The following is a 20,694-nucleotide window of genomic DNA, read 5'->3' on the forward strand; positions in this document are numbered from 1 at the left end:
TTAACTCGCAGCTATTTGCGCTTGCTTCCAACAACACAGAAAGTCACTTACTCACTCACGCACAGCGAGTCTAATTGCTGTTGTTTTTGCATTGGAACGCACGTGGCTGACAGCAGTCATGCGCAGTGCCTGGAAGCGGAATCCAACAAGTGCGGCATACAAATGAGCTATAGCAAAAAAGAAAAGAAAAGTGGCTAAGCAGAAATCTGTCGGACTGGAGCGCATGGCATTTCCAGTCTGCCAACGGCCATTCGACACATACACATACATGTGTATATATAGGAATTTCAACATGCGGCCACACAGTGGCCCACCACTACTCACCACAACCCACCACATGCCACCATACATGTTTGAGCGCTCTCACACACACACACATACATAATGGGCACCGCGTCCTGGATGCTTATTAGTCACAGTAATCAGTTATACCACGGACAGCGCGCAGCACAGACGTTGAAACGGCAATTGGAAATAGCCTCTTAGTTAGTTGGAGCTGCAGTTGAGACGCTGACCGTGCAAAGCAAAAGAGTAGTAGTAAATAAATTACAGTTGTAAGACGCGTTCAGCGTGAAACGCGCCTTTTTGTTATAGTTGATGCAGACTGTTCTTTTTTTTTCATATATATATATATTGTTGTTCTTTAAATAACATTTTGTATGGTGTGTGATTTACTGTTATACACTTTTTGCGCCCATGCAGCGCAACAATTGTAATGAAAGAAAAATGTTGACGCATTAAACTGTGTGAGAATAATAATTGCCTGACGAACTGGTAAGTAATATAGTGCCAAAAGTGTGCTATGTTTTTTGTTATACCTTATTTAAGCCAATAAAATCGGCTGTGTGTGTATACTCCTACAATAGCAAAAACAGCTAAGGTATCGACATATTCATTGCTGCTGCGGCTGCTGTTGTTGTCATTGCTGTTATTACTGCTGCTGCTGCTTAACGATTTTTCCAGTGACCTTGTTGCGTACGCGAACGCCCGCTACGAGCGTGGCAGCGCGTGTGAGTGAGTACGCCTGCTGTGAGTGTGAGCGTGTGTGTGTCATTGTTACTCTTGCCTTGTGTCAACCCACCTCAGCTGCGTCGCGTATTTCTGGAAGTCCCAGCTGTAGGCACAGCGACGTTCATTTTGTTTTTGCTTTTACGCTGCTATTCCTCTCTTCTCTTCTTTCTCGATTGTAGCACAGTTTTGAGCGCAATTCGCATTAGATGCGGGCATATCTGAGTGTGTGTGCGTACGTGTGCGTGTTTGCTTTTGATTGTGTTTGCATTTTTTGTTTTGCCCCTGGTCTTGGCTTTACTTAATTTCCAATGAATTTTTTATGTAGCGCTTTGTTGTTCTTTTGCCCATTTTGCATTAATTGAATTTGCCCAACGCACATTTCGCGCTTGTTACTTTTGCGTGTTGTGGTCTGTGTGTGTGATAAGATTTGACAGCTTGACTGTCACATTTTGTGGCCTTGATGATGTGGCTGGTCCGTTGGTTTTTGCTTCTTTTTTTCAGCTGTCTCTTCCTCTTCGCGCTTCGTTTTCTGTGCATATCCCTGTCTCTTTCGCACAGCTTGTCTTTGACCATCAGCTAACATAACGAAATGCAATCGCCGAGCCTTTTATCGATTTTATGCCCCAACAGCTAACAACTGGGCACGTGCGAACCAACAACAACAACAAGTCATTCACACCACTCGACAGGCCCCAGGCAACACACACTTACACACACACGCACATACATACATATGTAAAAGAAGACGCATAGCGTCAAATTAATTGAAATAGCAACGCCCGAGAGACGTTGCCTCAACACTCGAGTTCATAAGTAAGTGGCCCAGCGAGCCGTACCAGGAGTCATGCAGTGGAAGAGGTGAGGGGAACAGAGTACGGAGTGCGGAGTTGCCGTTCGTCCAGCTCTTAAAGGATTTGCCGTGCAGCTGATTTAACGTTGTATACTTTTGTGCTGCACTGAGGCCACGAAACGAACACGAAGCGAACAAACAGACACAGACACAAAGGGACAAAGAAACGGACAAAGCTAACGAAAGTGCAGAAAGATAGAAATGCAACGAATTGGTATACTCTACAATCGAGTCGGAAATAGCGATTAAGGGATATACAAAAATATATATAAGAGGGAGATCCCGAAAGGGTTATTGGGAGAGTTGAGTAGTTAGCCCCAGAGTCAAAGTTGTTGAATATCATTTCTCTATCATAACCTCAATCATCTTATCTAGAATTCCCAATAGGAATTCCCATTCGTATCGCTAAAGTAACGTAACTTAAAGTACACAACTGACCCACATCTTCTTCGTTGCCTTAAGTACATTTTTTTTCTTTTTTTATACCCTGAACCCATTGAAAATGGGAAATCAGGGTATAATGGTTTTGTGAAAAGTATGTAACAGGCAGAAGGAATCATCGCAGACCCCATAAAGTATATATATTCTTGATCAGGACGACGAGCTGAGTCGATATAGCCCTGTCCGTCTGTCCGTCCGTCCGTCCGTCCGTCCGTCCGTATGAGCAAAAGGATCTCAGAAGATATAAGAGCTAGAGAGCTGAAATTTGGCAAGCATACTCGTGTATACCATAGGCAGTACAAGTTTGCTTTATTTTTTCGATAACTCATCCGATAACTTTTTTATCGAGAATAATCGAAAAATCGACAATGTTTTTTCAGCTTATTTTGAACACTTTTAGACCTGGAGACTTCAAATTTGCGTTGTATATAAAGTTAATGGATACAAAGATTTTGTAATTTACAGATTTTGGATACCACGCCCCCTTCGCCCCCAATTTGTAAAAAACGCATTTCAAGTACTAGAGACTTGTGCTTTGAAATGTACACACATTTAAGCCATATGATTACGCTCTAAAAGTTTCATTAAGATCGTATGTCTACAAAAGAAATTATTCAACAAATAAATTCTCGTTATATTGCCCACACTGCAGTGCAGCCCAAGCGCAGCCGCTGCTAGCTGCGCAGTTTGCAAAGCGCGTGCTTATACGTGCATGTGTATGTATGTGTGCATAAAAGAAGTCCAGAATGATTAGAATATCAGTTTGGAGGGTTCAGGGTATCTCCTAGTCGAGCAGTCTCGACTGGAGCCTTCTTACTTGTTCTAATTTCCAGTTCAACTTTTTTTTAATCACTTGTTAGGATATTTCTGCCATCTACCTCATTTGTCGCCTTACAGTTTGCCATCTTCCTTATGCGCAGTTGCTTGCATTTGAGTTTTATTGTCAAGCTTATTGTGACATATTTCCCGTTTTTTTTTCTCTCACTCTCTCTCTTTCTCTCTGTTGCTGTTGCCCATTCTTCTCACTTGTTCCGCTGTCCCTGCTTTTCCTGGGTTTCCTGAGTTTCTTGTTTGTCATTTCCGTTTCGCTGGCAGTCTGAATATGTTTTTGTCAGATTGTCGTTATTGTTGCAATCGTTCTTCTTCTTCCTGTTTCTTGTTTTACTGTTTGTTTTCTCGTTTCAGTACTGTGCTCTTAATTTTGATGGCTTATGCAATGCGGCCATTGGAAAAGTACCCAAAGACTTTAAGAAGCTTGCAAACTTTTCATTTACTTTGCGGACTATCTTTCAATTTTCTCCTTCCATTAGCTAATGATGCGTTTGTATTCTATTTTTAAAGCGAACTGGCTTCCGGGAATCTTTAATATGATTCGAATGTGGAAATGGTTGGACTTCAAAGAACTTTAATGAGAACACAGAACTGTAAAGCGTTTTGAGAATGCCTTTTACTGATGAAATTGCTTTTGTCTCCTCATTGGAGAAGGAGGTCTGGCAGACCCCATGAAGTACACACCAGTAGAAGAGTTCTCAGAAAACGGGGGGTTTGCGTGTGTCGTTTGGTACACACATACATATGAATTCAAGAAATCATTAAAGGAATGGAATAGCATCTGTGCTCAGGACTCGCTCGACTGAAACACTCTTATTTGTTTATTATTGATGACTGAAATCATGGGAAAATCATTTAGCGTTTCACTTAGTCCAACATATGCGTGGCGCTGGTATAGCCTTTAATCATAGTTAAATAGAAGCAATTTAGGTTAGGATTAATATTTGACTAGTACGACCCACATTTCGTGAAAAGTTTCATGGGAGAATTTTTTTGACAACGCATTTAATATTGATGATGTGAAAATGAATACGGCTCAGATTAGGCCGGCATTATATTGACTTAGGACAGTGCGGCCCCCCAAAACAGTAAATTGAGCAAGTCTTGGATGGGGCTTTAATGGGCATGTATTGAAAATGTGTGTAACATAACACTAAAGTAGTTGGAGTAGGGGAATTTGATATGGGAATTAGCAGCTAAAAATAATTATTATTTTCCTTTCTTTTTTTTTTTTTTTTTACATGGGCTAACATTGATTTATATTAAAAGGTTATGTGATGTATATCTTGTAGCTAAGCAGAGTAAATGGAGCAAGTCGTGGAGCGAGTTTAATGGGCATGGTTTGAAAGTGTGTGTAGTAAATATGACCCTAACATAGTTGGAATATGATGGACTATGATATACGACTGTGTGGCTACAACTAAAAGCTTATTCCAATTTTTATATATGTATATCGATAAATATCGATTTGCAATAAAAGTTTATGCGATGCATATTTTGTAGTTGCGTCAGGCATTCGCTTGTCGTGCATTTCCATTTTTCTGGCTTTACTTGCTATTATTTGGTTGGAAAGGGTAAACTTATCTAACAATGGTTAATTGGCCACATCATCGAGAAACCCTTTTGCCTCGACGAATATGCTCCGATTGCGTGGGCTCCGTAGGGAGTTTGCTTTCTACCCATCCTCATTGTGCTCGTTTGTATGAGATGAAGATGATGATTTCATAAGAGCGTGTTTTCTTTTTATATTTTTCTTATTTGGTTAATGACAGTTTTGCTGTTGGCTATTTTTAACGTTCGGCTTGGGGCATGGCAGGGGCTGGGGCAGGGTGGTACGTTGCTGAACAATTGAAATGCGTCGCTGGCAATATTCTTGGCGCGAGTCCTTGATGACGCCAGCACTTGAAAGCGTTGGCGTTTAGCTTCCAGCCAGACGCGGAGTCTGTGTCCATTAAACAAAATTGACGACCAACTGGCGAGTGGCATGTGGCATGCGACATGTGGCATGTCGTATGTGGCAAGTGGTATGCGATGCTCTATTTGCGAATGCTGCAGCTTCAGCTGCAGTCCCACTGCAATGCCTGCGCTGCAAGAGAATGAGAACAAAATGATAGAGAGAAGCTGCAGCCTTGACATGATTAGCCATGACATGTGCCACGACTTTTGCGGTCTTCTTACGTTTATTGCGATGCCGTTCGCCCACTCAGACCGTGCGAGGGTCGCATCCGTTTGGCCTTGTGCTGCAGCATAAAAACTTTGCGCAGTAATGAAAATTGTCAGCTGCAAGGCTAACACGCAGTTAGCCTTGCAGCTCGACAATACCCAGCTACATTTACCAGCTCTCAGTCTCCTAGGCGACACCCACCTCCCCCTCCCCTTGGCGCCCCCTCGCCCAGCGCCGATAATCCTTGAGAGTGCATAAAACATGCTGCATAATAAAGTTGCCCAGCAGAGGGGGGCAGAGCTGGCAGCTACGCTCCGTTGAAGCATACATAAACAGTGTGGCACAAAGTAACGCGTTGATATACATAGTTATAAATAACATTTAGATAAGAGAAGATGGAATGCATGATAATCTCCATTACTTTGCTAGAAATCGAAGCGTCGAGGCGAATCTGCAAGTTATAGATAAAATTTTACTCTATGTATATCCTTATCATTGACAGGAGAGTTGCAGCACTCTAAGGCTTAAGTTTCTCTCTTCTTTTTCCTTATTGGTTTAGCTTCTCTCTTTTGTTTCTATACTGCCTCAGCTTCCTTCTCCCATTGTCATATTGCTGAAGATGTGTTTTTCGCATTTCGTCATATTGCTCAAGATTCTTCCTTCCCTCTACATATTACTTTAGCTTCTCTCTTTTAGTTCCATTTTGCTTCAACTTCTGTCTATAGATTCTTTCTTCTCATTTCATATGTCTTAAGTTTCTCTCTCATGCTTTCTTATTGCTTACGCTTCAGTCTTCTTATTTTCCAGTGCTTCAGCTTCTCTCTTCTCATTTTCATATTGAATAAACTTCTCTCTTTTAATATTCTCAAATCCTCTCTCTTCTCTTTGTATATTGTCTAGGCTTCTCTCTTTTTATATTATAATTTCACTTATGCTATTCCCGTTTCATATTCTTTCTTCCCTATTAAGCTTAAGCTTCTCTCTTCTCTTTACATACTATCTGGGTTTCTCTCTTTGTAATATTTGAATATTTCACTGATTCTGTGAGGCAGGAGCAAGATCTCATTCATTTCATATGTGAATATGATTTATAGGGTATGCAGTAGTTGAGCAATTTACCTTACCTTGCTTTAGCTAGCAGCGTTTTACGCAATGTGGCATGAGCTGCCCTTGAGACTGTGCTAAGCTTGTCAAGAGTTTCTCAAGGTCTCATTCTCTGCCACATGCACGTTACGCTTACCCTCTATCTCTCCCACTCTCCCACTCTCCTACTCACCCACTCTCCTACTCTCTGTCTCTCTTCCTTGCTCTATCTCTGTTCCGCAGAGCATCTCCCTTTTGTACTAACTGGAATGCCAATCATGTCAAATGAATTTCTCTGTCATGCCAATCATCTAAGTCACATAACTCTCGAGCTGAGCTCGGTATTTGCATTTGCATTTGCATTCGCATGCCACAACTTGTGCCTGCCTGCCTGCCTGCCTTGACTTTGTTCATTCACATCCTCAACCACATTTTTTCTTCATTCAATTTTCAATTTCGCATTACTCGTTGCTCATTTGCCGGGACCCTGGCTCAATCTGTTAGCCATTCGGCGGGGAGTGACGTCAATGCGATTGCCAATTTGCAATTTGCGCTGTAGAATTTTATTTATTTTGTGCCTTCTGCTTTTTGCTTTGGCCTTAGCTTTAGCTTTAGCCGTCAATCCCACCTAGCCGTACAGTGCTACTGCAGCAGGCATCCCCCTCCACCACAGTCCCTATAAAGCAAGGTCATTAGCAGGCCACTGACTTGATATGATTGGTCCTTAGACTGATTGGTTTGACCTGCCTGCAGGTCGTTGATTTATGTGATGAATAATACAAAGAATCAACTGGAAAATCTCGCTCTGGCAGAGTTCTCTTTGCATTTCGATGAAGCCGCGGCTCACATAACGGAATCCACGCAACTGCACTGCGCTTTGCAGTTGGCACAAGACTTTGCTTAAGCCAACACCCAACTACACCCACTCGAAGATTTCGCAAATGCAATAGGTCAAACTTGTGCGGACTCAGGGCAATCAGAAGCACATTTCCTTTGGCTTTGTCTAGGCATTTGCGCGTCAAAGTTTGCCATTTTCTATTTTCTTAGCAACCCGATTGACGCACATCTATCTCGCTGCCACACTCCACTCTCTCGCTCCCGCTCTCTACCTCTCGTTTTTTTTTACAACTTAGGTATCGCCTTGCATTGCGTTATTAATGAAAGTCCCATCTGCCGATGCAGTAATTGGAGGGAAATGTTGAGCCGACGGTTTTCAATTTCGCGCCTTCGCTGGCTTTTGCATTGCAATTATTAGAGATTTAATTGAAAGCTTCTCATCTGAGGCACTTAAAACTTCAAACAGCTTAACTGAATGGATGGATTTAACGTATGGACCTTGTGGTTGAGCAATTTGTTTTACAGTTTAATTGGCGGATTATCTGGTAGAGTGAAGCAGCTGAAGCAGCGACTGTTTAATGGCAATAAGAAGAATAATAATGATAATAGAAATGATAATTTCAATGAGAAAGATAATGAAAATGCGAATGATATAATATTGAAGATACTTATCATAATGATAATGGGGATGGTACTGATGATAATAGTATAAATATAAATATAATGATAAATGTAATGACAAAGGTAGTAAAGCTTATGATATGATTATATTATGATATTGATTATAACAATAGTACAAAATAGTAATACTAAAGAGAAATATAAATAATGATATTTATGATATATTCTATAAAGATGGTGATGATTATAATAGTAATACTAATAATACAAAAAGTTTTTTCTTACAGTTGAGGTGGGTAAGAATGCGTTATGTACCGTTAGTCAGATGCTGCGAGGTTCAGCTTCAATTAGGATAATATGTAGTGCTTACTCTATAATTGTGCTCGAATCTCATGTGTCTCTTTGAAGTCGTAAAGTCAATTTGATCTTAAGGCTTTTCCCTATTTGTCAGTATTTGCAGAGATTAAGTACTTTATCTAAATTTTCATTGATAATTGTTAATATGCTAATTTTTTTTATATAGAGCTTTAACTACGAATTTCGAAATCGATCTATCTAAATATCTCATATCAAATACATATGTGCATATACATATACATACATATACATATATATACATTCATATACATACATATACATAAATATACATATACATATACCTACATACATATACATATACATACATACGAGAAATTTGTAAATTCGCAGCTCGAGGATATTTTTGGTTGACTAAGCTCACTTGTTTATTCAGCAAGTTTTCATTTGAGGCAACTAATTTCATTATATTTTGCATGCCACACCCCCCACCCACCCACGCCCAAGGACATGTTGTGGAGAAACATGCTGCAGCGGCATAGGGAGCTTGCCTCTAAGCCCTAATTGCTAACATGCGCTTGCGTTGAGCGGTAAATTGAATTTACGGCTTAGTGAAAGGCAGCCTTGTGTGTAGCTTAACTTGATTACGCGTTGTGGCTAATGGATTACGGCCTTGCCTCTTTGGCTCTCCCCACTAATTGCTCATGCTGTTTATCTTTGATTCCATCTTCTGACTTTTGCCTCTCTCCCACTTGTCTTACTTACAGAATCCCAACGAGCGAGGGTAGTGCGTAGTGAGTATACCCAAAATGTCGGATCAACAGCGCGCCTCATTATGCCCGCGCCTCGTCGACTACATGGCCATTGTGGGTGCCCACACAACGCCGCCAATGCCCAAGGGCATGCAGGGCAGCAAGGCGCCGCCGGTGCAGGTGAGTCTGTTGATTATAGCCGCTGTCAAGGGTGCATAAATTATGACCTATTATACCCTCTACACTCATTAGAATATCATAATGTGTCTGTATGTCATCGATAGCGTCTGTGTGTTGCGCACTTCATCAAAATCAAAAGAAGAGGAACCGAGCAATACCTGCCGTTTATTTGCGCAGACTAATTTGATGTGTGTGTGTGTGTGTGTGTGTGGGCCCAAAGCAAATATTGTGCTTTTATTTTTATTGCAGTCAATTGCCTGGCCCGTAGCTCCAATCTCGCAAAGCTTGCAGAGCTATGCATACGAAATTTCAAATTTGATTTGCAGATTCTCATAAACAAATTTATCTTCTTTCTTATTCTCTCAATTTGTATATACAGACAATGTAGAATATCGAATGAAATACTAAAGGACTTTTATATATTTATATCTATTTAATAAGTCCTTTAGTATTTCCTTTGAAATTCTGAATTTAAATCGGAAATTTAACTGTTACTAAAATTATTAAAATATCGATATGTAGTTTATGCTATTTGGGCATATATCGATGAGTGTGAGACCTATGGACATGGTCCTTGAATAGTCTAACTCCTTCAATTCAGCTCTATATACAGAAGTGAATCTAGTTCACAGCTTGAGCTCAATGTAGGGTATCTATTAGACGTAACGGTTCCACTAGAGTAATCTGATCTATTCTCTGTCTGCTGTTTAGGTGCCCGATTTGCTGCGTCGCTATCCGCCATCGGATCACGCCGACTTTCCGCTGCCACTGGACATGGTGTACTTTTGCCAGCCGGAAGGCTGCACCAGCGTGGGACCAAGACGCACTGGCTCCGCCATACGCGACATGACCTCGTTTGTGTTTGCGCTGACGGACAAGGATTCGGGCAAGACGCGCTATGGGATCTGCGTCAACTTCTACAGACCCATTGAGCGACCTTGCTCGGCGGCGGGCGCTGAGCGTGGCGGTGCGGCTGGCAATGGTGCTGGGGGCGGTCATGGTGCTGGCGCTGCTGGTGGTGCAGGTGGCGGTGGGCGTGGCCGGCGCTCATCCGCCTTTCGGCGGGAGTCATGGCGTAAGAGCATGGAGCGCAGCTCCGACTCGGCGTTTAGCAGGCAAGTGTGTGCGCAGCGCAGGCAGACAGGCGGCGGGGTGCTGCTGCTAATGCTGGTTGGCTATAATACGCTTTTGGCTTATATGATCTAACCGATTTTTAAACCACTTCCATAATAGTTACGGCCTCTTAACTACTTCTAGCGACTACAGAAGTAACGTAGCGCCCAGTGATTCGGATCGTGAACTGACCTCGCGTCGCGACTCTGACCAGCTGCGTCTTCATTCGCATCATCATCCAGCCTCCTCAGTGCCCAAACTGGGCCTGATGGCACCATCGGCTGACTCGGAATCGGGCGGCAGTCATTCACCATCGCCACGGGCGTCACGTAAGCGCACCAAACTGCGCAATCAATCGCTAACATCTCTCTGCATCATATCACATCATCCATTCTTCACCACCTTTCGCGAGTGCCTCTTCATTCTGAAGAAGCTCATCGACGCCTGCAACGAGTCGTCGTCGCCGAAGCGTGTGGGCGCCTCACAGAAACTCAATCGGGACAACGTGTGGACGGTGCTGACGGGGCACGTCAGTGAGGCGACACCCTCCATTGTGCTGCACGATGTGCGGGAGATCGAGACGTGGATATTACGTTTACTCTCTACGCCGGTGCCGGTGCCAGGCTCTACGCGTGTCGAGGTAAATAGAAGTCGATAGAACAAGAGATATATCCGATAGGAAAACAATTGAACTGTCTGATTGTAGTCTTTCAAGTCTGTAGCTAGATCTAGCTAGATCTCTTCCTTTGAGCATGTATATTACAACCCATTAAATACGCAAGTCGACTGAAATGTGGTCGTTTCTCTATTTTTGACAAATAATATCTGTTTACAGAGCACTCGATATGTGTTAAACAATAGTCACTACAATTATCTATTGGACTTGCTATTAATGAATATGTTTCATTTTTCCCTTTTAGGTGGAGGTGCTGTCGCCCACTGTACACGAACCGTTGCTGTTTGCATTGCCGGATCACACGCGCTTTTCGCTCGTTGATTTTCCGTTGCACTTGCCATTGGAATTGCTGGGTGTGGAGACCTGTCTGAAGGTGTGGACACTGATAATGCTGGAGAATAAGGTGCTCTTCCAATCGCGCGACTATAATGCACTCTCCATGTCGGTAATGGCGTTCGTAACAATGCTATACCCATTGGAGTATATGTTCCCAGTCATACCGTTGCTGCCCACATGCCTCAGCTGTGCCGAGCAGCTGTTGCTCGCGCCCACGCCCTTTGTCATCGGTGTGCCAGCCTCCTTTCTAATCTATAAAAAGAATTTCAGGTAAGTGCTTGGTAGTGCCCGTAATGGTGTAATGCCTGATATAGTGCCCGATTGCTGTCGCTATAGCTGGTGGTACTTGGTAGTGCCAGGTAATGTCTGGTTAGGCGTAGTTGTTCACTTAGTGACCAGTCGATCCTTGCCTGATAGTACCCGGTAGTACCTTGTAGTGTCCACTATAGTCGACGATGCCTGTTAGAGACTGGAAGTGCCCGGCACTGCCTGGTAGGGTGTTGCTTATTACCCGGCAATGTCTGGTCTGTCTAAGAGTCTCTAATAGTATAGTCTCTATAGTATACGGTATCCAGAACGAATATAGTCATCTCTTAAATTGCAGGCTGCCCGATGATATATGGGTTGTGGATTTGGATTCTACCAAGCTGACACCACCAACGGGTGGCTACGATGAGATACCTCCCTTGCCCGAACCGGAGGGCACTATACTGAAGAATCATCTGAAGCAGGTAAGCCCCTACTTGGGTTCGCCGAATGGATCAATTGAAATACATTGAGACTTCTACTAAAGCTTATCCATATGGTTGGTTGGGAGCTGGGGCAAACCATGGGCTATGTGTGCGTGTGGTGGAGAGTGGGTTCGCGTGGGAATATGCGAAAACGGAAGTGCAGCCATGTCTATAAAGTTTGCTCTAGATTCTTTTTGCACAAATTCAGCAACTGCAGACCTTTGTCGTAAAGAGAAAGATTTATGTTTTGGAGTCCCTTCTCTCTATGCAGAAAGCGATCGAATTTGTCGTACTCGTTGCGCAGCTTGAAGACAATGTTCGGGAGCATGCTCTGCACCTTTTTCACCACCTGCATTTGCACGCGAATGCGATTATCTTTGACACCCTCGCACCTGAACCGCTCGAGCCGCAGCTGCTCCGTGTCGCGCTCCTGCTCAAAGTGGCGCTTCTGTTGCAGCAAATGCTCCAGCACGGAGCTGTACACGACCAGCTGATCCAAGCGCGGGTCCATGGAGTTGGTGAATTTTCGTATGCCTTCTGCATTTCGGAGAGATGTGCCCTCAGCTGTAGACATGGTGGCAATTCTACGTCTTGACATATTCAACTGTATCTGTAACTATTTCTTCTTCTTATTGTTTTTGCTCTGGTATTATTATGCTGTTTTTGGTTTGTTTAACTATCGGGAAATTGGGTATTTCCGATGAAAAGAAACAATACCACAAACAAAATTTCTAATGTTACGTATGCATTTGTTCTGAATGGGGGCAGGGGGAACGGAAAACTGACAGCTAAGTCGTGCATGATATTTCGTATGACTCAACTGAGCAAATGGATAAGGATATCTCAACGGAAAGGAACATACTCTATTCAAATTGTTTTATTTTAACATATTCATGTGAAAGCCCTGTGCCCATTGAAATTGTTTATAATGTGTATGATATATACCTATATATATATATTCCCTAAATCTGTTTAGAATCCCTATATGAAGGAAATATGTAAAATATGTAGAAATTCCTAATCTGTATCATCAAGTACACAAATGTCTTAAGGTCTTAAAGATAAAATATTTGATGTATATATATATATATTCTATATCAATGTGGGCGTAGGGTATTAGCTAGTCGGGCATCTGCGACTAGAAAAGTCACTTATTTTATTAAATGATTGTTAACACATTTTTCTCAAACCCGCACAACCGCTTAAACCTATTGTATATATACATATGTATATGTGTGTATGTATATACATATATACAATGTCATATATTATATATAAGTGTATATCTTGATATGGAAAACGCTTTGATCGTCTATAATAAAACCTAATCGATATGCGATGTAATGAAGCTCGCATATCGATTGCTCAGCGGTTTAAATCGTTGATTAACTGTACTATTTAAATTTGTTTTGCCTCTTCTACCCAATTTTGTATGATTGTGCTCTAAACATATGTAATATCTATATATAATACTTGTCTATATCGCCTTGGAGTTACACTTACAGAGAAGTCCATATATATGATTTGAGCATAACTTTTCTTTGTCTTTTTCTTATACTCATTTATTCTCATACTATTATTGCTCTACGTCTCTCTCTCTCTCTCGCCTTCACTGTCACTCAATTTATCTATCTCTCTCTTTCTATCTCTCTCTTCGTCCCGACCACTCTGTATTTGTCTCTATCGTTTTGTGGCTTTTACTTCGCTAATACGCTGTACTACTCTACTTCTAACATTCATGCATTATCTGTTATACGAATTTGTTAAACTTGATCACAACAACAACAACTACAACAACAACAACAACAACATCTACTACTACTACTACTACTGCAGGCTATGCTACTTATGGATGAAGCTGGACTTGGTGTAAATATCGTTCACATATGTTAAATAACATTCTTACGTTTCTTATAACATTTTATCATTTACATAATGAACTTTTGAGTTACAAGCGTTCTGTACATACAAATAACTATATAATACTGCTGTCGATTGTTGTATTATACTATAAACAATACCTATACCACTAACCTGTCTAATCTGATCTATATACATATAAACAAATGCATGCATACAGTCATATTTTAAACCCAAAAGGGACATACATATATCCCCAAAAAGTATTATTCATTCGCAACTTTAACTAATTAGTTATGTATATATGGATATTTCTAGAGATCATTTCAATTTTACCTTGAATCTATTGAATATTTATGATTTATAGTTTTCTTTTTTTATGATAATATAAAATTACAAATTTTATTTGGTTTGTATTATAAAATTCAATTGATTTATTTTACAGAAATATCCCTATACATCAATATATACTCATACCCTCTTCTACAAATCTTCTACTCATTGAGCCTTAATGGGATCTTCATTATAGCAGTATAAAGTCTCATTCTCTCTTTTCTCTAACTCTTTGGAGTGTTTCTTTTCGTCTTCTGCTGTGTGCATGCTTCTTGAGAAAAGTTTAATTATAATATTCACTCTCTATATATTTGTATATATATATATAGATAGATCTTGTAACTAGCTAATCCCAAAGGATCTATCCACCCTTTCGCTGTAATCCTTCTTATAGTTAGCCATTTTGAAGTTTGCAGCCAAAATGTCTTCTTATCTTAGTTGAGCTCACTAAATCGACTGCTTTGATTATTCATAACAGGCTTTGACATCGATGACAGCATCCAATCAGGCTGTCTCATCACAACAGCTGCTGCCCTCGGTGCGGGATAGTCTCCAGGAGCCGCCATTATTGGGGTAAGTCATCCGATATATGTATATCGCTATTGCGTTTGCTCATCCTCGTCTCTGGTTTAGGGTATCCCAAGTGCGATTGCCTTTGCAAACGCCTCCGCACTCCGCCCATGCCAGCCAGCGTAATTCGGTGTCTGCCCAGGGTGCCATGTTGTCCCGCCAGCCTAGTCCAATGAATTCGCCAGCCCTGAATCCGTTTGTCTATGGCACCGATGTGGATTCGGTGGATGTGGCCACACGTGTGGCAATGGTCCGGTTCTTCAATGCCCAAAATACGTTGGCAAACTTCGCCGAACATACGCGCACGCTTCGTCTATATCCTCGGCCCGTTGTCGCCTTCCAGATCAATAGCTTTCTACGTTCACGACCCCGTGCCTCGATCTTCCTCAATCAGTTTGCACGCACGCAGGCCGTTGAGTTCCTGGCGGAATGGTCGCTAACTCCCACAAATGTTGCCTTCCTGCGTGTGCAGACGGGTGTCATGGATCCCATGCAGGTGGGCGATAAGCCCAAGTGGTTCGCCCACAGTCTAACACCCATACGCTTCTCCGTGTGGGACGATGGCAGCTCGTTGAATGGCGCGCTGCGCTCTCTTAAACAGCTCGAGTGCCAGCCCACGGATGAGAGCGGATCGGATTCGGAGGGTGCCGACAGCAGCAGCTCTTCGTATAGTTCGTTAAGTGATTTTGTCTCCGAGATGGCGTCCTCGGATCTGTCGCCCAGTCTACATGACGTTTTCGGCTCCTACAATCGGCCGCATGTCGTGCCGCAAACATTATCCTCAAATCTGGATCCGGCTCTCGTTTATCATCCGCCCAGTAAGCTACAGTATCCGGAGGGTCTGGCCGGACCCGCGAAAAGCAAGAACGATGAAGAGCGAGCCGATTCGCCAGTGTCTTCCTCATCGAGTCGCTCGGACTTGAGTTCGCCCAGTTTCAATCGGGACTCGGAGTTTGACTTCCAGCCCAAGTCAGGGCAGCAGCCAACGGCCGCTGCACCGGGCGCCTTTGAGCTGGCCACGCCTCTTGCTATACGACTCGAGGCGACCATCAAGATGGCCAGTCTGGAGGCGGAGTCGGATACAACATCCACGGTGACTGGCAAGAGCATAGCCAGCAACAAATTGCAGCGTAATACCAGCGATGTGGAGCGGGCGGAGAAAAAGATACCGGTAAGTGTGTGTGTGTGGGAGGGAGAGAGTAAGAATCGTTGGACTAGGTCGTATAGTCTTAGTTCATACAGTTTAATATAAAGATAATTAAAATATTTAATCCTTACAGCCACCGCTCACACCGCCCGTCAAGCAGCCGGGTGTTAGCAATATATTGGCCCGTACAGGAAGTTCCGGTTCCAGTTCCAGTAGTCCGGGTCGCCAGAGCTCGCAGAGTTCGCTGTTCGAGAACTTTGCATCACATGCCAAGGAGCTGGTGCGGGAGACGACGCGCCAGAGCAGCCAGGAGGGTCTGCTCGCCCACGTCGACAAGGTGAGTTGAATGCTTGATGCAGTATTGGAATATTTTTGTATTGTGCATCCATTGTGGAACTCAATGTGTTGTTGTGCTCTTTGTCGTTCATTTTTTATTTATTTATTTATCTTTTTTTTTTTTTTTTACAATTTTTACTATTTGACTATATGATAATCGATATTTGATTATATGAAAATGCAAACGGTACGTTTGCCATCGATATCGATAAACCCAAATCGCACGTTCTATGTGTCTACTTCGTGTTAACGAATGTGTAACTAAGTATAGCATGCACTGGACGAAGATCTAGATGACAAAATGCGACACACCTTCGAAAAGGTTGGTACTCAGCCACTCACATGTCACATTACCCATATACAACTTTCATTTAACACACACACTCACACGTAAACACACACAAACACAGACACACACGATAAACGCATCGATAGCTCGATTCTTTGATAACATCTATGCTCATGTCCATGCTTGAAGCATTTACAGTCTAGTTCAATTTAGTTGTGGTGCCTCCTGACTGATTATCTGACTAACTGGCCGATTAAATGACCCACTAACTAATAATGGGTTAGATTAGTAATGATAACATTAATTATTAATCTAACCTATTCCAAAAAAATATGTGAATATGATATTTCGTATAATATTAACTATCGATCCCATTAGCTTTAGCCTTACAGCTATTGCTTACGGCCTGTAGGAAATAGTTAGCTGATGTCATCAGCAGCTGATAACCCTGAAACCCCTTGTAGCTAACCGATATTAGCCCATCCTCAGTATTTAACATAGTTGCCTTGGCTGCCATTAACCTGCACTCTGCGCTGTTGTTTTGTATTAGCACTCAAGTAATCGCTTGTAGTATTCAAATAGATCTATTACTAAATTTGATGTGCTATGCTGTCCACAGTTTACGCTGCATGCGAAGAAGGCGGCTGGTGAGGCCTCCAAGCAGGCGCTGGAGGTGTCTAAGCAGGCAGCCGGCGTTAGCAAAAACACTTTGGAAGATCTCACCTATGTGGGCAAGTCGACTTTGGGTGATCTAACCAAGACGGCCAAGGAGGCGGCCACCAAGAAGGGCATCATCAAGATTGACGAACATGGTCAGGCAGTTGCTGGTACAAGCAATGCTCCCTCCATGACCAACTCGCAGCTGGCCACACAGAAGCAGGTGCAACAAGCCGGCGGAGGCAACAATTTCTTTTCCTCCATTGGCACCGACTTCAATGGATTGGCCTCCTCTACAACAACCATGTTCTCGGGCATGTTTGGCAAGAGTACGTTTCTTACCTCAAATTAATTCTAGTCCAGTTAATATATTTATTAATGCCCCCCAACAGAGAATCAACAGAAGCAGGCGGCAGTGCATCATAAGCCGACTAATGCATCCTCGCCTAAGAATAAGGCGGGCATCAACTTTGATCCTTTTCCCAGTCGCAAGGGACTCGTCGAGCGTACGCCACTTATTAAGCATGCGGGCCCTCGACAAACGCAGGAGGATCTAACGCGTCAACAGAACCAGGAACGTTCGCATAGCAATGCCGAGAATCAGGCATTCCTCAAGGATGTCACCACCCAGGTGCTGGCGGGCGAGGGCATAGGTTGGCTAAAGCTAAATCGCTTCAAGAAACTGATGGAGGATGAATCCTATCGCACGCTGGTCCTTAGTAAACTAAACAAGACGCTGGACAAGAAAATAGCGCCAGATGATCATATTGATGATGTGGTAAGGATATGGAAGGGATTTTAAATTAGATGTAATACATAGGATATGCTGTGAATTAGAGATGTGAAGAGGGGGATTTTTGTGTATATGAAAAGTATGAGGCTTATTGAGACAGATCTTAACACGAATGGAAATAGATGATATTTAAAATGATATTATACGATCTATTAACGTTACAGTGGCTTACACTAATAAACAAATTTTTCTTTCCCATCTCCCTTAGTGTGTTACCAAGCCTGTGTGGAAGGGCATGCTGAAGTGTGTGCAAGCCATTGCTGGCGGCCTGGATGTGACATTTAGCAACTTTGGACTCGGTGGCATGGCCTCGGTGTTCCAGCTAATGGAGGTGGCGCACACACATTACTGGAGCAAGGAAATTAATGAGGGCAGCGATATGTCATCCAGTTTGCTGTCCAGTCATGCGGCCAGTCCCATGGGCAGTCGTGAGAATCTACGTTCGCCGAGCAGCCCGAATGGCTCCCATTCGGGGCTGGGCAGTGAGTGGGCTTCGCCACAGGAGTCGCGCAAGAGCTCAACGCATACGGCTCTTCCGACCCCACAATCAACAGCTGCAGCGCGTCGCCTGTCGTCGGCTGATAGTCAGGATGGGCAGTCGACCACGGAAATGTTCAAGGATATGTTGTCGCAGAAGAGAAGTGCCTTGAAGAATATGCTGACCTCGTTCGATTCCGATGTGAGTGGCTGCGATTAAGTATACATATATCATTCCACATAACCGATGCCCACCAAAATATTCAAAAATACCTACATACACACATATGTATCTGTAATAGTATAAACACACATATATTCACATAATTAGCAAATAACTGACTCATATTCGCCACGCCCCCATGCCCACGTCCATTCAGTGTATCAGCGTCAATATCGTGCATCGCTAATGCTATCGCAATCGTAATCGTTGTCTAACTATATGTCGCATAGTGCGCTTATCAGTATATTGTTAATCTGTGTAGTCGCATAATCGGGCTACGCTTCGTATCGTATTGTCAATCGTATAACGCATCTTACTATATAAATGAATTGCATATCGTTTATCGCCTACAATATTATGTATCGTATAATGTGTACATCTGTATATCGTATATCATATATCGACTATCTTATGTATTTAATCGTATATCGTATATCACATATAGTATGGCGAGTAATGTGTTTCGTATACCGCATACAATATATTGTGTATCGTATAATGTATAGCGTATATCGTATACCGTATATCGCATATGGTATATCGTATGTGGAAGTGTTTAGCGCTTAACCTATATCATATGCCGCATAACGTATATCGTTTATCGTGTAACGTATATCGAATATCGAATATCGTATATCGTATATTCGTATCCACTTATATATAAACATATGTATATCGTAATTCGTAGGCTGCTGGCTCCACGGGCGCGCTATCCGTAGTCAGTGATCTGCTACCAGCTGGCAGTTTGAGCGTTCGCATGCCATCCAGCTGCCGTTCCACAGTCTCAGACACCGAATACGAAAATGTAAGTACACAGATGGATGTCCCGTTTGAATCATGGATCGATCGATTAATCGATACATCGATCCCTTCAACTCGTCTTCACCCAACAAACCCGAGTCCCAAACACATAGCATAAGGAACGCACTTATCAACTTGTTGTAGCTGTTGTTGTTTCACCTTTTGGCTCAAGACCTGCATCGATCATCTATATACGATTGAATTGGCTTCTCTCCGAACTTTCGATTTGCATTTAACACTCGTTCGCTTTGCATGCTGATCTTCCACAGACCACCACATCGAAGGACTCGAAAAAGAGCACCGGAAATCTATGGTCGGGCAAGTCGACGCTCAGCGCCGGCTTTCGCTATACGGGCGGACATTTAATAAATACCTCGTCCTCACCATCGCCTGATAGTCCGCGGGTATATCTGTTTGAGGGCCTGCTAGGCAAGGATCGGCTCAATCTCTGGAATCAAATGCAGTTCTGGGAGGATGCCTTCTTGGATGCTGTTAGCCAGGAGCGTGATATGATCGGAATGGATCAGGTGAGATCAGGATCAGGTTCTCTGCGGATAAATCTTAATGTTAATCATACTGATTTTTATTCCATTCCATTCCATTTCCATTCAGGGACCCATTGAGATGATGGAGCGCTATAAGTCACTAAGTGAGTCGGAACGCAAACGTCTCGAGCACGATGAGGATCGTTTGCTGAGCACCATGCTCTACAATTTGACCGCCATCTTGGTGATGTTGAATGTGCCCAAGGATGAGATAAGACGCAAAATACGCCGCCTCCTGGGAAAGAGTCATATCGGGCTGGTCTACTCGCAGGAGGTGCACAATGTGGTCGATCAGATCAACAATCTGGTATGTGTGAAACGGAATATATCTATTCTTTACTTCTATCGTATGTCGAAGTGTAATAATCATAGAATACTTTGACTATTTCCACTATTCCATGCCTATTTAGTGAATATCTATCATTTCTCTTCCGTAGAACGGCAATGACATAGATCTGAAGCCTTTGGGCTCACGACTGCTACACCGTCAGAGCTTTACGGTGCATCAGGGCATCGATGTGAATGGTCCGTTGCGGTTCATGGAGGTGCGCGACGATGGTCTGGTGTTGCGCTCCGTGGATGGCACAATTGTGGAGCGTTGGTGGTATGAGCGTCTGGTCAATATGACCTATTCGCCAAAGACCAAGTTGCTCTGTCTGTGGCGTCGCAACGGCGGACAGACACAGCTACACAAATACTATACACGCAAGGTGGGTCATATT

General features: G+C 42.9%; 2 protein-coding genes and 1 long non-coding RNA gene across 19 annotated transcripts in view; 1 reads left to right on the plus strand and 2 right to left on the minus strand.

Moving 5' to 3' along the window:
* Nucleotides 1-409: 409 nt before the first annotated feature.
* Rab3-GEF (Rab3 GDP-GTP exchange factor) overlaps nt 410-20,694 on the plus strand; it is a 33,991-nt gene continuing 13,706 nt past the window's right edge. For 4 of the 17 annotated variants that reach the window (XM_089476046.1, XM_018015474.2, XM_018015475.2 and 1 more), the window contains exons 1-18: nt 411-774; nt 8,921-9,085; nt 9,797-10,200; nt 10,319-10,838; nt 11,119-11,480; nt 11,815-11,941; nt 13,778-13,810; nt 14,613-14,707; nt 14,768-15,875; nt 15,985-16,188; nt 16,459-16,509; nt 17,096-17,462; nt 17,526-17,911; nt 18,135-18,605; nt 19,315-19,431; nt 19,697-19,954; nt 20,040-20,279; nt 20,410-20,682. In XM_089476046.1, coding sequence (XP_089332172.1) covers nt 8,963-9,085; nt 9,797-10,200; nt 10,319-10,838; nt 11,119-11,480; nt 11,815-11,941; nt 13,778-13,810; nt 14,613-14,707; nt 14,768-15,875; nt 15,985-16,188; nt 16,459-16,509; nt 17,096-17,462; nt 17,526-17,911; nt 18,135-18,605; nt 19,315-19,431; nt 19,697-19,954; nt 20,040-20,279; nt 20,410-20,682 — 5,139 coding nt within the window. In that variant the 5' untranslated portion in view covers nt 411-774; nt 8,921-8,962. Of the gene's footprint in view, nt 775-8,920; nt 9,086-9,796; nt 10,201-10,318; nt 10,839-11,118; nt 11,481-11,814; nt 11,942-13,777; nt 13,811-14,612; nt 14,708-14,767; nt 15,876-15,984; nt 16,189-16,458; nt 16,510-17,095; nt 17,463-17,525; nt 17,912-18,134; nt 18,606-19,314; nt 19,432-19,696; nt 19,955-20,039; nt 20,280-20,409; nt 20,683-20,694 lie in introns of all 17 variants that reach the window. The other 13 variants (XM_089476057.1, XM_018015482.2, XM_018015483.2 and 10 more) reach the window with 11 other exon arrangements.
* On the minus strand, nt 10,986-12,743 carry LOC108619139 (uncharacterized). Its single transcript, XM_018015504.2, has one exon. The coding sequence runs from the start codon at nt 12,537-12,539 to the stop codon at nt 12,111-12,113; it is 429 nt and encodes a 142-aa protein (XP_017870993.1). The 5' UTR covers nt 12,540-12,743; the 3' UTR covers nt 10,986-12,110.
* Nucleotides 14,200-19,049, minus strand: LOC149267871 (uncharacterized). The gene is made up of 2 exons (XR_016271396.1): nt 18,681-19,049; nt 14,200-18,613 (listed from the first exon to the last, which is right to left on the minus strand). It is a non-coding gene; the product is annotated as an uncharacterized LOC149267871 (long non-coding RNA).

This window comes from Drosophila arizonae, chromosome X (genome assembly GCF_054131065.1).
Source record: "Drosophila arizonae isolate 15081-1271.41 chromosome X, UAZ_ARI_1.0, whole genome shotgun sequence".
Taxonomy (NCBI): domain Eukaryota; kingdom Metazoa; phylum Arthropoda; class Insecta; order Diptera; family Drosophilidae; genus Drosophila; species Drosophila arizonae.

Coding starts and splice junctions, on each gene's coding strand:
- LOC108619139 (XM_018015504.2), bottom strand. CDS start 12,539: ATGTCAAGACGTAGAATTGCCACCATGTCTACAGCTGAGGGCACATCT.